Source organism: Stylophora pistillata, chromosome 6, assembly GCF_964205215.1.
Source record: "Stylophora pistillata chromosome 6, jaStyPist1.2, whole genome shotgun sequence".
Classification (NCBI taxonomy): Eukaryota; Metazoa; Cnidaria; class Anthozoa; order Scleractinia; family Pocilloporidae; genus Stylophora; species Stylophora pistillata.
Window position 1 is genome coordinate 27,286,006 of NC_142524.1, and position 16,239 is coordinate 27,302,244.

Here is a 16,239-nt window from a genome sequence, read left to right on the forward strand (position 1 = left end):
CTACGAGTGCGTAAAGCGCTTTATTTTTTATCATTTGTCATATTTGTTAAGGAGCAACATGGGAATAAAAGAAAAACAGAAAGAGATCAACTCGCCTTTAACGAATCCATACACCTCTACTCTCAGACAGTCCCAGCCTGTGTTCTTTGTTGGATGGAAGCGAATGTATCTTGCAACTACTGGTATTGACAGCTTGTGGCGGTCCACGCCGGAACCATTTCCTTTTCTGTGGAATTCCTGAGGAAAATGAGTAAAAAATAACAGCGTATTTTAATGTCATCTAAGCAGTCCCTCACGACTAAGAAACATAATGAGATATTACAATTAGAAAGTGATATATTGCTCTGTGTTTGGTTAAATGATCGCAGTTTGGATTATCGTCCGTTGTCAATTTACAATCACCCTAGTATCTTAGAGTTAGCATGATACTGAAAAGGTTGTTGTTGGATGAGGCAGTTTTTGTTATTACAAGCTTAATGTACACGTTAGGGCGAATAGCCCTAACGTGTACATTAGGCTTATTTGAGGAGTGATCATGATTGATCAGTCATTTTCACTCGATTATCCATCGGTTGATCAGTAGATTGTTTCCCATTACAACCGATCTGTTTATCTTCCAATTGGGCGGAAGATCTCTCGTGACTTCTCAGTGAAAGCCTTCTAATCCAGAATGACATGTTAAAGTTTCTTGTTTTTTTAAGAGGGTAATAACCAAAGTTTTCGCAATGCCCAACCAGAACGATGATAAATAACATTCGGGGCAATAGGAAATATCAATATACTACATTATTACACGACTCAGGCAGTCAGAGGGCCAATAACTAAAACCAACCAATCAAAATGCTCTATTACCGGTCCAATATTCTCTAAGTATTGGACCGGGCACTGTCCCGAATGGTCCCGAATGATACCACACTTGTGTCCCTTTGAACTTCAGTCGTATAATAAATCTCTCATTAACCAAGCTTGCTCGGGACCGTACTGGAAGAAGATCGGCCCTCGGTCTTTTTTGTACGGACCTCGCTGCGCTCGGTTCGTACTGTCAAGACCTCGGGCCGATATTCTCCCAGTACGGCCCTCGCGCTTGGTTAATAAGTTATATGTCTATATCCCTAAAGGATCTTTCTAATGGAACTTTTTAAAAGTTATTTGAAGGGAAGACTGAAATGTAAACGTAGAGGAACTTGACAATTTAAAGAGAAATTTGCAATTCAAAAAACATAAAAGGATCATCTGCTAGGACACAAAAAATTAAAAGCGGGATTGCATCACGTTGTGGCGTGCGAAGTTTCCGAAGCTAAGGGAACAACTGCCATCTAGGCGTAATTGGAGAAAGCAAAGTGCGATAAAACTTTTTGATACAATTTTTAAAAAAGGTTCCTTTAAAGGGTCCTTTATGAATTACGAAGTTTGGCGGCTGTCGGCGGACTCTCGGTATTTATGGTCAGTGACTCGTTGTTGAAAACTAGCCAAATGCTCATTGAAATTACCACTTCTCCACCATTTCTATTCTGGTACGTTTTCCATGTTTGTTCATCCCCAGAGTAGAGAAGCTTAAAATCTGTTGTATAACTATTATGATGAGAGCCTCCCTGGGTAACAACAGCACCCACGTGAAACTCTTTACCAAGATCAACCTGGAGCCAGTCGCTTTTATTGTTGTTCCCTGCACACCATGCACGATGAAAAAGTCGTCCAAACGCGGGTATTTTGTCTCCCGAATAGGAAGAAGCTGTCATCTGACTGTCAGGGATGATACTGTTACTGACAACACCAACAGCACTATAAAAGCACGCATCGAGGTGTTCTGTGCCAAATTAATAAATCAGTTCAGATAACTTTTGTTTTTTCATCTTTTAAAATATCGCTATTATTATTGATATTATTATTAAATTTTGCTTGAGGTAATTTCAATCAAGACAGCCTGGTGTCTTGTCTTGTAAACATCAGCAACTTTCGATAATGTCTGTTTTTTGGCTTCTGGTTTGATATCTTTAGTTTTCTTAACAACTTAAACCATAATTTTTACTTAATTCTAGTTAAAAAATCACCAGTTGCTTACAATCAAACCGTTCAACATACAAAAGGGAGGTACACAGAATAGCAGAAATTGTGATGAGCAAAGAACATTGCCACTCTGCGCTCTGAATCCAATTGAGAAGATTATGCATATATGATATACAGTCGAGCCTGTATTAAGCGGTACCGTGATAAGCAGTCACCGTTTATCAAGCGGTCGATTGTCAAAGTCCTGAATTTATTTTCCCATTAAGTAGTGTAATTTTCATCTCTATCAAGCGATCACCTCTATTATAGGTCATTGTAACCTTTCAGTGAATCCTAATAGCTTTTTTGTATTGTTTCTCAATTGTATTGAACAATCATTCAAAGCGGAACCAGTCAGATAAAACTAAGAACAATCTTTCAAGCAAAATTTTCTTAATATTTCCTTCCGAAATCAATGTTGGTAGCATTTTTTAACCATATTTTGTACGTTACGTGGCTAGTTATGGCATAGAATTTCGGCTTTTTTATGGTTTTTTTTTTATGTTCATCCCTTTCAGTAGTCAAACCCCTATTTCCCTTGGGTTACCGCTTAAAACAGGATTCACTGTATGAAGAAGCATAGTTTTCCATCTTTGTTTTCCATCTCTTTTTCCTATTTAACGTATTTCTCAAGAATGTAAACATGCTTGTAAACTATGAAATAAATTCATTACAATGCCATCATAAAGCTTAAAATGAAACCATTTATGAACAAGCATACGTACCGGTGCAAACTCTAAGAGAACAATCTGTGATGTTCACTACTGGTTTGTAGACGTAATAATGGCCACAGTTTCGAATTGAAATTTCGTACTTTTTGTCAAACTTACAAATGTCATTCTCATGACGAAAGCAAAGCACTCGATCGACAACCCCCTCGCTAACACTGGGATGGGCCCCATTGATCCAGCCTGGATTACTTGTTCCACAGTGGTGTGCCTGTGGTGGGTTATTAGGAATGGCAGCTCCTCCTGTCCCCATAAATCGAATCCACCGACCAGAAGTAAAATGTCCTTTGTCACAGACTGTCTCACTACTGTTCGAATTGAAGAAGACAGAGCGGTTGGGCTCGTTGATGGTGTCATAATTCTTGCATTCTGCGATAAATACAGACAACCATCTTTCATTAACAAAACCGCTGGACTAATCTTAGTATTTCAACAAAAACAGTTATGCAAAATAAGCAGTGCTAATCGAGCGTGTTTCACATAAATGCTGTATCCCTAGTTCACAAAGAGAAGATGGTGCATTTGATCAACTTTAGTCAGGTAACAGAGTGGCCTGTTCCAGAAGGTCAGTGCGCCGCTATACCTGAGGCTATTTTTGCATTGGAGGGACAACTCGCTTGTTTTCGTTTGAAATATCTAGATGAAACAGATACTCAGGCAAAAGACCTCTCCAACGAATACAACATAAAACATTCCTAAATTTTTTAGCGCAGTGTGTATAAATCTTTCCACCCTAGATGATGAAAAAGGGAGAGGACATCAGCATCACAACGTAAAGCATTCGTGTTGTGATTGGAGCAAAAAAATTAAACTCACCTTGGCTTTTAGTCAATGCTTGATCAAATCGCACCCTGGAGATCACAATTATTCTAACTACAACCAGGTGGCTTGCTTTGTCGTTGGTTTTTTTAAAGAGATCCATAGGATATTTCGCTTTTTTTCTGTCACCCGTAGATGAAATTTTGTTGGTTTTGGTTTTGTATGAATAACGGAAAAAACTCTTCCTTACCTGGCGGCTTATCGGAGCTACTAAGTCGCCCATGATGAAGTAAGAAAATCGTCAGCAAACACAGGAAAACCTGTCACAAATAATCCACATGGGTTGAAAGGTAATAGCGAGAATTTACAATCAAGTGATAGCGTTTTCTTTTAGAGTAGGTGGTTTGCGACCAGAAGTAATATTTGCCAAAAATTACATCATGTAGTCTAACCATTCTGGTGAGGGTAGTTATGACAGCGTCTGTTGTTAGGGATAGGAACCGACGTTTGGGCCGCCTTAACTGAAGTCATCAACAAAGTCAAGTGAAGAGTTACTTATTATAGTTATAGGGATCGCTTCTTGTTTAAAATGGGACTACAGAGAATATATTACCAACAGCACAAAGTACTTGCAACAATTAACTTCGAAAGCGAATTAACTAAATTATATAACATGCCTTCTAAGATAAATCCAGTATTGATGACGGTTTTTGGACGTACGCTATTACTAAAGTCTCACAGAAAATGCCAATTACAGAAAAACTGACAAAAAAACAACACCTTTCTCGACTGCGATGGTACTTCTTCTCAGTTTGTGGAAAAGTTTTCTCTGTTACCGACAATAGTCCTTTTAAGACAACTCCCACCAAGGTGATCAGACTAAACGATCGGTAGTTGCATATTCTTATATTCTTCTCTTAAAATTATCAAAGAAATATTGGATTTTAATCCAAATAAATACAAAAAAATTAGAAGACGTATCATATTTCAAGTCGACTTACATTATACCTGTATGAGTTAATAAGTTGAAATAAATCGATCAAACCTACTTTGTGATAAGAAATTTTGTTTCTATCCTTTAAAAGTGTTTTTTGGTCAATAAAAGATAAGTCTCTTTCAAGATTAAAATCATCGTAGTGTATTCATTTATGTTCAAGGATCACAACTCTTCCCTGAATAGTTTTTTTTTTTTTAGCTAAATCCGGTGCCTCAAATATCTAACTGTATAATTTTAAAGCAATGATTTGACTATAAGTGCTCGTTCTCCTAATCCAGTACTTTGTATAAGTCAATCCAAAACGGAAAAACTTGCCCAAAGTAATCCAGAAAATTGTATAGTATATAACAACTTTTAGCAAAATATCAAGTACTACTTACTACTGTATTGATGGACGAAAATATTCTAAGCTGTTTCGGGAACATCGCGACTTCGCATTATTTCTTGTTAACACACCCCAATTTGATTTACCCGAGATTTCTACTTTGCATTGAGAAAATATCCTCAATAATTTATCAGTATGCGAAAAGTATGTATTCATAGTGAGATGCTTTGCTTTGTATCAAATAATGAACAGAAGGCTACTTTTATTTGGCTAACAAAGCAGTGCATGATGTCTTGATCGATTTTCAATTATCATCACCCTCAGTGTTCTGTGATCATGGGAATGAATCTAGCACGTGGGTGTCTCTTTATTATTTATATATTTTTCTTGACTTTAAATTTTAAACAGAAGTTCATTTCGATTCTTAGCATTTAAGATCGTTAAATTTTTTGGTGAAAACACGATATATGTATTGTGGAGAAGAAGTTTGTATTCAATTTGATTTGTTACGTGTGAGCTTCTTTTTTCGATTCGGTTTTAAATAAGTAAATGTAATCAGTTAACTAAAGTAGATTGTGAGTTTTTAAACAAGTAATAAACAGAATATCAAAATAACGCTATTCACACGAAATGCTTATTACTTTTGTATAATTTGTATCGCTAATCAGACAGCATTTTACTATAGGATACGGTGAGCTAATTTTGAATTTTTTAATTTATTTCTGATTAAGGAAAAATATCATTTGAAGGGTTCTCGGTTTTCTTCATTACCTTCATACACTTTATATAAAACTTCTTAGAAGTATCTCTCGAAAAAACTATTTTGTTTTGGTTTAGTCCTAATCCGGTTTTATGAAAAGTGGTCATCGGCAACGGAACTTTTTCTCGTGACAAGTTCGCCATCAATTATGCAAATTGAAATTGAATAAAACAAAGGGAAAGAATAGAGTGGGTTTATAGAAGATCTTTGTTGTATCAACTGCGTATTGGAACAACCATTTAAATAAAAACTATAACTTATCTAGAGTTTTCACCTTTAAAATCGCAACCTTCTTTCACACTGTGCATGTGTGTTAATTACCCTCAGGAAATTCAACCATTGCTTTTGATAGAATTACAAAGAAGATATTTCTTGTTGAGCCCTTGAAATATATTCACGTATATTTTGCAGTGAACTATGTTTTTTGCTCGCGTGGATAAAGTTCATCGCTAAGCGCTGGGAATGAATCTCCGCTCAGGTCTTTAAGGACAAGGAAGACTCAGTTCCATTAACTTTCACTGAGAATACAATAGTTCTTTATACCTTAAGTAAATTGCTCTAATTTGTCCGACATAGCCTGGCTACGTGTTCTTAGTGGATAATAAACATCACGAGTTGCCAGGGATAAATCATGTTGAACAGGGAACTCGGAGAAATTCGTCTGCCGGGGGGATTCTCCGGCTGAAGTGAGTGATCCTTCACTGGTTAGCATTTAATATTTGAATTGATCTGTTATCGTACCATAATCATCCTCAAAGGAAGAAATATCTTTATTATAAAAGTGCTAAATGAAAAATAAAACTGTTATTTCAGGATGAGTACACTGACGAAATCAAACGAAATCGAAAGGATTCAACTTAAGCAAAAACTGTTCCGTCAATGGCTGATTCTGAAGAAACAGGAGCAGTTTAGAAAAATTTCACAGCGTCTCGCGAATAATCTCTTTTCGAGCCATGGTTTGCACGGAGCACATTTTCATTAGAACACTTACTTAGTACCTTACTCAACTCAACTGAATACATCATAGGCCTGACATATTAAACCATTAAACTTCATCTCATCGCTAAGAAGGAAACAACTGTTAATAAGGTCTATTGTTTTATCAAGACGCTTCCAATCAGATGAATAAAGGCTGATAGTTTCGAAAGAAACTGTTTGGGGCTGCGTCGGTGGGAGTAACGAAATAATTTGGATATATCAACAAAGTTGAAATGGTAAATTAGCCATCGTAATGATTACAAAAGCTTTCGAGCGTTAGCCCTTCGTCGGAGCGAATAGAGGAATTGTGGGTTGTGTGTGCTTTTAAAGGAAGAAAATGGAGCTACGTTATTGGTGGTAGCATGGCAACGAGAATAACATGAATAAATTAGTGGAATGAAAAGCGTTCGTTGATCCCTGTGGAATTTAGACTACCGGTTTGAAAGATGAGCTTTTGTTCAAGATTTTTACGGCTTTCCGCGCCACCTAAGTGCAAGGAAAGACCGCAGATTGCCATGTGTTGCTTAGAATGATTAGGTAAATTAAAATGTCTAGCGACTGGTTTCGATGTGTCCTTGTCATTCCTTTCCACGTCTCGAAGGTGTTCTCGGAATCGGTCACCTAGTCTTCTGCCTGTTTCGCCGATGTATATCTTTTTGCAATAAGTACAAGTTATGCAATAGATTACATTGGCGGAGGTGCACGTGAAGTGATCGGTGATCTTAATGGATCGTTTAGGTCCCGATATTTTGTCAGTGTTGTGAATGAAAGGACACGTTTTGCTTCGTGCACGAGCGCATTTAAAAGTGCCTGGTTGGTCATTAGTCTGAAAAGAACTTCTGACCAAAAAATTGCCTATGTTTTTGTCGCGTTTGAATGAAATGAGCGGAGGCTGCGAAAAGATAGTGCTTGTCTCTGGATCGTTTTGAAGTAATTCAAAGTTTTTAAGAATGATGGATTTAACTGAGTGGTTGTGAGGGTGAAACGTGAGAGTGAATGGAATGCGGTCGGAATCTTCCTTATGCGACGTTTGTAGTGCTGAATGTCGATCAATAAGTTGAGCGCGGTGGTAACCCGCTTGAACGACGGAAACAGGGTAACCACGTTTATCGAAGAACTGGCACATTGACTCTGATTTGTGGTGGAAATCAGAGTCACCACTACATAAACGACGAAGTCTTAGAAAATGAGAAAAAGGAATGGAATTCTTAACGTGAGATGGATGCGAAGACGAATATAACATGTAATTATGCGAGTCTGTAGGTTTGTAATACACACTAGTGCATAAACCGTTACCTTCAATTGAAACTTTGACGTCTAAAAAGGATAAAGAATTGTCAGAAATTTCCCAAGTATATTTCAGAGCCGGGTGAAAAGAATTGACTGCGGTTATGAATTTAGTGAGCTCCTCTCTGGTAGAGGAGGTAGCGCCGATACGGTCGTCGATGTAGCGACCGTAGAGTTCAGGTTTGGACCCGTTGTATTGGCTGAAAAATTGATGTTCGACAAAACCTACAAAAAGATTGGCATAGCTAGGTCCTATTTTGGTGCCCATGGCTACACCATTGGTTTGTTTGAAGAAGTTGTACAAAGAAAACCTTCTGCTTGGAGCTTATTTCAAAGTAATAAGCTGCACAAACTGTAAGATTTGACGCCTTCCTTTACGTCTTTTTTGCCAAAGTGGGTGCTAGTTTTGAACTAAGAATTGTTGTAGAGCTCAAGATACTTTGATCGAACTTCTCGTATTTACTTTTTACCTAAAATTCACAAACCTAACAACCCGGGTCGGCCCATTGTCTCGGCTTGCAGTTGCCCTACCGAACTTATCTCCAGCTATCTAGACAAAATTATGGCTCCCATCGTCAAAACTTTACCATCATATATTAAAGACAGTAAACACGCTCTTCAAATTTTTCAAGACTTTAATTTCCTTGGCCAAAACAAACTTCTTTTCACCATGGATATTACGTCTCTTTACACTGTCATTCCTAATGGCGAAGGCCTTCTGGCCCTTAAACATTTTTTTGATCAACGTACTGTTAAGGAACCTAAATCTGAAACACTACTACGCTTAGCCGAACTAGTGCTCACACTCAATTGCTTTTCATTTGGAAACAACTTACTTACACAGAGAAACCATGCAATATAAACGCAAAAATTTGGGAGAATACACGATCGTTTTCCACCGTTTCTCCTGAAAGTATACCTCTTTGTTTGAATGTTTTCTCAGGTTCGCTTTTACGAAACAAAAGCGCAAATAGCAGACTTGCAGGGACAACAATCAAGGCACTTTCCAAAGCGATTAAAAATTGACTTGGAGCGACTAAAAATGGTCCAATCTGTAATTTTGTCTGTGTTAGGTCCTCTTTTTCATAAAACATGGCAGATGTTACCATTGACAAGAAAAGAAGACTCCAACAACAGGATGCTCGCTGAACGCGAGTGAAATGATGTCTTGGCTGCTTCCAAAACACTGAAAACCGCAAATGATCGTCTGCGAAACCATTTCTTCGCAGTGTGCTAAACGTCCTTTTAAATTCATCGTGCGCTTTGAAATAATCTGCATAAAATCTCCTCGTGGTCTGACCGTCATCCCTTTCTAGTGCAAGCCAGCGATAACAACTGAAAAGCCATCTCAGTCCTGTTTCACAATCCAGGGCTAAAATCTCGCTGATAAACCAAGATGGGTCTTCTCCCGAAATGTCATGACCGATCTGCACAAAAGGTATCTCGCCTAATGGCATTTCCTGTCGGAGAAGGAAATTATCAGTGTTCCCTTCAGAAAACAGTCTCCTTTCACATGGGATGTCATAAGTCAATTTTATAACGTCACTGGTACTTTCAGCCCCATGAAGAGTCATGGATACATTGGCGTAAGTGCCACAACTTTTCCATCTGCCAGTTGTTATGGATACCTCGTATATGTATTCACCTTTTTGATGCTCTGCCACGGGAAGAAGAGGACTGTCCTGGAAAAAAGTAGATCGGTTAAAGTTAGCGCCCGTTCACCATTTATTGTTTGGCAGAACATAGTAACTCACAGAGATTATTTTAATTTAAGCTTGTCCTAGCAATTTTTTTACCCGACGTCTTACCTACTCAAAAACGTTATCAACTATAAAATAGCTGCGAAGCAATTCAAAACATGACGTGAATCACAGTAGCGAGAGTTTCGGGAGTTATTCATCACTGAATTTCCAGTTTATTTTTCATTTTCCAAAATGACTGTAATGTAAAGGTTAAATGGTCAATAAAATTAAATTTATGAAAGATTTTATTTGTTAACTTGTTAATTAAGCTTTCTTAGCAAAGAAATGATTCTCGCAGGTGGGATGTGATTAAGGAATCGCGAAGAATTAAGAAAAATCATGCATCGAAGGAAAGCTTCATTTTCTTAAGATTTTTTTCTTTAATTTCTTTAATTGTAACTCAACTGCAAGGATCATTTCTTTGATCGCATCTTGACTGCTGGTCAACTAATTTCATCGCAGTTGTTTGAATTCAGGATGCCTATAGTATCTCTATTGTCATTGAATAATGTTTATTGATTTAACACCAACCTTTGTGACAGCCATTTTATCAGCCCTGCGTGCTTTTACTAAAACAAGAAAGTAAACCAGAAAGGTAGAGCACAATATCATCAAGACAAGAAGGCCATCAGGATCCACGTCGTCAAATGCCCGAAAGAACAGTAGAAAGTCAATGGTATTTGGTGCAACAAGAATGTCTCCCCCAAATGCAGTCAAGTGATTACAGAGACATTTCAGAGATGAATGGCTTGATTTTCGGCTAACCTAAAAATTCATTCATTCATTAATGGCTGTCAATTAGCTGGTCTTATTGTAAATTAATTTTATTCCTGGGGAAAAACAACTGTTCGTTCGAAGTGCTCTTGATTCGGCTTGTGTGGCCTGTATACCCGGCTTCCAAGGGAATTTCTGAAACCGGTTGCGAGCTGTGGTAAAATTTGCTCACAACACAATGACGCCCAATGCATTTTAACTCTGGAGGACATCCACTGGTTAATATTGCTGTCTTGAAAAGGATTAGATTGACATACTGAGTATATGAAGTGACTATTCACTAAAGCTATTTGTTTTATCAAAACATACTAAAAGCTTAAAAGCAATATTTAAGCAACTTCTGTTAAATGATCTGAAATGCAATTTCCTCTTCACTTATTTCATTCTGTCTTTGTATCTTTCTTACCTTGCATCCTTCATTTGTCCATTTTTGTTCCGCTTCGGACCAAAATGCACACCATATTGTCTCAACTTGCAAACTGTAGTTAACTGACTTATCAGAGTCATATTGAGGGACAAAAATCACATGCTCCACTTGAGGAGCAACTGTTGGTGGAGGATCCTTGAACTTAACGCGCTTCTCTTGGGTGGCTGTCGCTGGCAGAAAAGATCTTCTACCTCTAGACCTTGAAAATTTTTTTCGAGATTCACTGTTCTCCAATAGGCCAACGAAATATTCATCTTGATATTTGCCCTCTACGACGATACTAAGATAGCAATTCCCTTCCAATTCACAGTCGGTGTTAGCTGATCTTTTCTCTTTGGATAAATGAATCACCTCATCGTAGGAGATCTCTGTTGGCTGTTCAGCGAATTTTACATACACAGTTATAGAAGCTGCTGTTTTGGTTGTAATGGTCAGTTTTATGGTAGTATCGACCTCAAGAACGGTTATCGTATGATACTGCATCCTGCCAGGATTTAAGAAATGATCTGATCGAGTGCTGTTTAAGGATCATAATTTGATATTGGAATATCAATTTCTATATCCGAGGGTAAGTCAGTTGGGTTAAGAAATTTCTCAGTACCATCCTTTAGGACAAGGCTAATAACCTTTGATCTGACTCTACTGCTACTATTATCCGTCGTATATGGATTCAAATTATAGCTCATCATCTGCAAGATAAAGGAAAGGATTTGAAAATAAAATGATGTAATTGAAGATATCTCATTCGTGCAGAGTGATGAAACAATTTGACTCTCCCGCATTCTGGATTCGAACTGCTGCTGCCTGCTCCGATTTCGAGTTACGATGCACATCCACTATTGATTGGTTAATACTGAATACTGCAGCATCTTTCATCGTTATTCAAATCTTTTATAGAAATCATTCCTACCGTCCTGCTGGGATAACCGAAAGATTCTGAACAGTTTCATTCCCATTAGCATGTGAAACATAAATATATATCAAATATAAATATATACCAAATATATACCAAATATCGGAAGTCTGCGTTTCGATTTTTCCGTGTTATAGTGCTCGATACATAAAAGTAGAGCGCGATATATGTCGAGTTAGGAAAATACAAAGACTACGCTTCCATCCCTATAAGCTTGTTTGTGGTCGCTCACTCATCAGAGGATTTCCGGGATGAAAAAAGCGTAGTCTTCATATTTTCTAACCCAACATTTATATACCAAATATAGATATAGACCAAGATTGACCCCCAGCCTCTATGATTTATAAACTGAAATAGTCACAAACCTCTACCCCAATCTCGAAGCCGTCTTCAACCCAACCTTTCAACGCTCTACTATCCAGAAGTGGAAATACAAAAGCGGCTTTTCCATCGCTGATTTCTAAAAGGCTCAAGTCATTTGATTCATGTTTGCCAAGCACTGTCGATTGAAGTTCATTTCGAATGGTGGTGTATTCTTCGCCGGGCAACTTTAATGATAGCAGTGTGTTGGTTGTCATTTCAGTCAATTCCCGGAAACGGGCCAAAATCGTCTTTCCCATAGTTATCTAAAATTATGTACAATTTTGTTAGTCCTATCAGTCCTTATCAATACAAAAGGAACTACTCCTGGAGAGGAGGAAGAACAAAGTGATGCATATTTCTAAAACCTAAAGAAAGGGGAGGAGGAAACTCAATGTTCCTCTTTCTTATCTATTAATTATCATATTTGTAAGCTCAGTAGAGTTATGAATTTTCGATTTCCACTGTCTTGGGTAAGGTACAGGCCTTGCTAATGTATTAATTGGCTGTACCGTTTCTATCACTTTTTTTCTAATAGAGCTTGCCTATTCACTGTTATGAAGTTTGATTAGGTGGTATCATTCCATTTGTTGATTATAGAGAATTGGAGGCTGTTTCGGTTTTTTGCTTTGTTCTGCTGGATAAGATTTGTAGTGAAACCCTGCCCAACTTAACTAGAAGAGGAAAGCAAGAGCTCGGCCCTTTAATTCCTTTATCTTATTTTCTAGAATCTTCCTTTTTGATCAGCCTGGCAAGGCTTCTTTATTTGCTAATTCAGCTACATGTCTATGTTCAAAGCCACTTATTCAATATACTGAACTTACTTGAAGAAGGTATGTTTTGTCATCAGCTTCCTCTACGACCATTTTGAGTAAAAAAAAGTGTCTCTGCCTCTTGTATTGCCGTATTTATTTGTTTCATTTCAAAATAAGACTCCATTTTTTCAATTCTTGCCTGCAACTCGTAGTAGTCCACTTCTTCTGCCATCAACATAGATGATTGATTCAACTATAAAATGAAGGAAACGGACATATTTAGGCGGAAAATTGATATTTATATGTCCGTTCGGGAAAAAAAATGTATCGATGTAGTGTTTCGAATGGAACTCAATACAGGATGTATAAAGTTAACAACGATTTAATTAAAAGTGCAACGTAGACTTGTTACATTTGGTCATCGGTGGACGCCTTGATGGCCTTTTGTCTTAGACATCCCAGAATTCCTACCGGATATCCGGTTTCAATAACTTCCGGTCTTTATGAACATGTTGCGTTCACGAAATTTCTGACAGTGTGGCCAGTTGTAAAACTTTATTGTCTTCTCCGTCTTCTGATCAAGTGCACTGTTACATTCATTGGCCAAAATTGAACAGGCAATCGTGGATGGACAATGTATGGTGCGAATAATAAGAACAAGGAATCTATGGCTTTTCTCTCTATCTTCCCATTCACGCAAATACCTCCTAATAACGAAATTTCCCTTTTTGACCTCGGTAGTAACTGCGATTAAGATCATTAATCAGTCACTTAACACTTTTTAAATAAATACCTTGATAGAAAGTCCTATTGCAGATGCAGCTCCCAATACATTTACAATTGTAACCTTTAACCGAATGATCTCTTCATCTAAAGGTGGAATATAAACAACACTGTACGGTCAAACTCCAAAAGACAACATGTCGAGTTCTCCATTTGCTAACTCCCGCAAGAATTCATAGCTGAGAGGCGAATGCTCATCTTTCCAACCTTGACAGGTAATGTTCCCCCAGATCCTACATCTTTCCTGTCCAACTGTGCACCATGGCATGTTCCTCCTGATGGACTTGTCACTGTGTCAAACTGGTATACGGCCGAGCCAAATGATCCGTCCGGAGACAGAACGTTTACCTTGATTTTGTAGGAAGACCCGGGTAGAAGCATTTTGTTCTTTAATCACAAGGTTTTCCTAATCCACTTTTGAACCCAGGTGATCTTTAAAGTGCATCTGAGGACATCATTGAGGGTGAGAATTGTTTCCATTGTTTTTCAGCAGGCTCCATCCATACTTGAGGGACACAGGACAACGAATTGAATCGAAATCAGTTCTTAGGGAGATACGAGATGACACACTGGCCGGCGAGTCACAATTCATGGTGCACCTGTGCATACAATGTATTTATATAAAATGATCTTCCTGTCCATCGAATCGCTTGTGTTTGTCCCCATTTACCGCGCTAAGATGGCTCGTATTTGCAAGGAAACGATTGTTAATTAATTTTTAAGAAGTAGTACTTTTTTTAAAATACATAACCAAGCCACCGTTTAATTATTGTTTGTGCGGCTTTTTCTGTAACTACGTACAGCTATATCAACATAAATCAATTTAACATTTGTGTCCAAGCTGGAAAGTCAGTTATAAGAGAGCGATATAGATTCCCAACCTGATAAATAAATAAATTTATTGGTAGATAGTAGATTATTCTATTTGTCATACTGAGCACTAAGAATTTGAAAGAAGGCTGCTCTAATCTTAGATGGGAAGGATTCCAACACTGCTTCCGTAACCATTAACTATTTTGTATCTACATACAATACTTACAAAATACGAATGACGAGTATGTCTCCATCGCGAACATGAACGATCTGTATGCCACTTGCTACCCGGACATCTTTGCTTACCATCACAACCACGTAGTATGTTTGATTGCCAGTGAGTTTTTCGTTATCTAAAGTCACTTTGACTCTTTCTCTGCCCTGAAGAAAGACATCATCCGGCAACTGAAAGAGGGTTCTTCCTGCAGCTGCACTTACAAGTGTGTCGTATCTGCTCTCCGATCCTCGAAAAGTGACGTTAGGCACTGGAGTATAACTTCTGGAGACGTTAGATTGCGTTATTATTAAACAAAACCAATCATATTTCATTCCCGAAAAACTTCCAGCACTCAGGTTGGGGTCGTACGAAGAACTGGCATTCACTGTAATTAGTTTATTTATAAATCGAACGACCTCAGTTCCTCCCGCAATGGAGACTTCCAAAGCCGCATTGAGAACCTCAATAAAAGCAAAATCTAGAGCAGTTAATTCAGATCCCGGTACTTCTCGCAGCTGAAATTTTACCATTTTAAGTCCCGTCGAGAGCAGGTTTGGTCTTATGTTCAGTTCAAGAGTGTCGGGCATGAGCACTTCTGCCTGATCAGAAATGCTGAAAGGTGATAGTGAAAGTTTTCTTATCTTCCAAGAGAACGAGGCCTGTTGCGGAAGAAAGTTTTCCTTTTTTAAAGATGCAACCAATGTTCTTGTTTGGTCTCGTCTAAACTTCATTGGTCTGCTTGGCTGTGTATTAACATCATGAATTAAAACCTCTATTGAATCATAAATATTTCTTCGATCGCCTAAAAACGGGAAATTAGAAAATATGATTCGAACTTCAAATTTCCTTCGAGTCCTCTATTAGTTTACACCAAGAAGCCGCTGAGACGCAATTTAAAGTAAAGGGAAACACTCTATGTCACAACTGACTCATCGATTAAATGATTTTTTTTATGTTATTTACAAATAGACTACTTTCTCTAATGTATTACTTTCTGTCTGTGTTCTGCGGGGATCAACTTCTAGATCTTCAGGGTAAACGTATTTACACCAGCATTCATGAACGTTATGTCTCGATGCATTCAGAATGTTCTGGACAAGCCGCAATGACATACAAACAATTTAATAAAATTTTGTGGAACATTGGGAAGACAATGAGAGATTTTGACAGCAGATGTACACCAGTAAATGAAAAGAGGGAAACTGTAGTCGAAGAAATGTGTTCGGTTATCTCAGAGTTTCTTTGGATCGACAAAAAGGTACCGTGAAACAATTTGTTTGAAAGATTCAACCAGACTGTCAAAGCTCAACAAAGGAGGACTGCATATTAGGCAAACTAAGAGCATAAACCAATAGCAGATCGAGATTTGTTTAGTCTGTGACAAAACGAAGTAAACATCGGACATCTCTTATGGGAGATAAGAATCTTAAAATAATTTTTGGCGAGAATAATGAAATATAACTTTTGTACCTTCGCACCACGTTCCATTTCCTACGTATCCAAATTGACAGTGACAAGTATAGGATCCGACCTCGTTATGACAAACACCGTATTTATTGCAGTCATGGTTTCTGC

At 37.9% G+C, this 16,239-nt stretch overlaps 1 protein-coding gene across 1 annotated transcript; it reads right to left on the reverse strand.

The window, feature by feature from the left end:
- Positions 1-31: 31 nt before the first annotated feature.
- LOC148729218 (pancreatic secretory granule membrane major glycoprotein GP2-like) lies at positions 32-5,006 on the reverse strand. The gene is made up of 4 exons (XM_088725463.1): positions 4,911-5,006; positions 3,784-3,853; positions 1,491-3,143; positions 32-237 (listed from the first exon to the last, which is right to left on the reverse strand). The coding sequence occupies exons 1-3, from the start codon at positions 4,953-4,955 to the stop codon at positions 2,752-2,754; spliced, it is 507 nt and encodes a 168-aa protein (XP_088581589.1). The 5' UTR covers positions 4,956-5,006; the 3' UTR covers positions 32-237; positions 1,491-2,751.
- Between the last annotated feature and the right edge of the window lie 11,233 nt (positions 5,007-16,239).

Excerpts from the sequence above, each read along its gene's own strand:
- LOC148729218 (XM_088725463.1), bottom strand. The coding sequence starts at position 4,955 with ATGTTCCCGAAACAGCTTAGAATATTTTCGTCCATCAATACAGTA. Across the intron at positions 3,854-4,910 it reads TTTCGTCCATCAATACAGTA|GTTTTCCTGTGTTTGCTGAC; the intron begins GTAAGTAGTACT and ends TATTTGTGACAG. Across the intron at positions 3,144-3,783 it reads TAGCTCCGATAAGCCGCCAG|AATGCAAGAATTATGACACC; the intron begins GTAAGGAAGAGT and ends TATTTATCGCAG.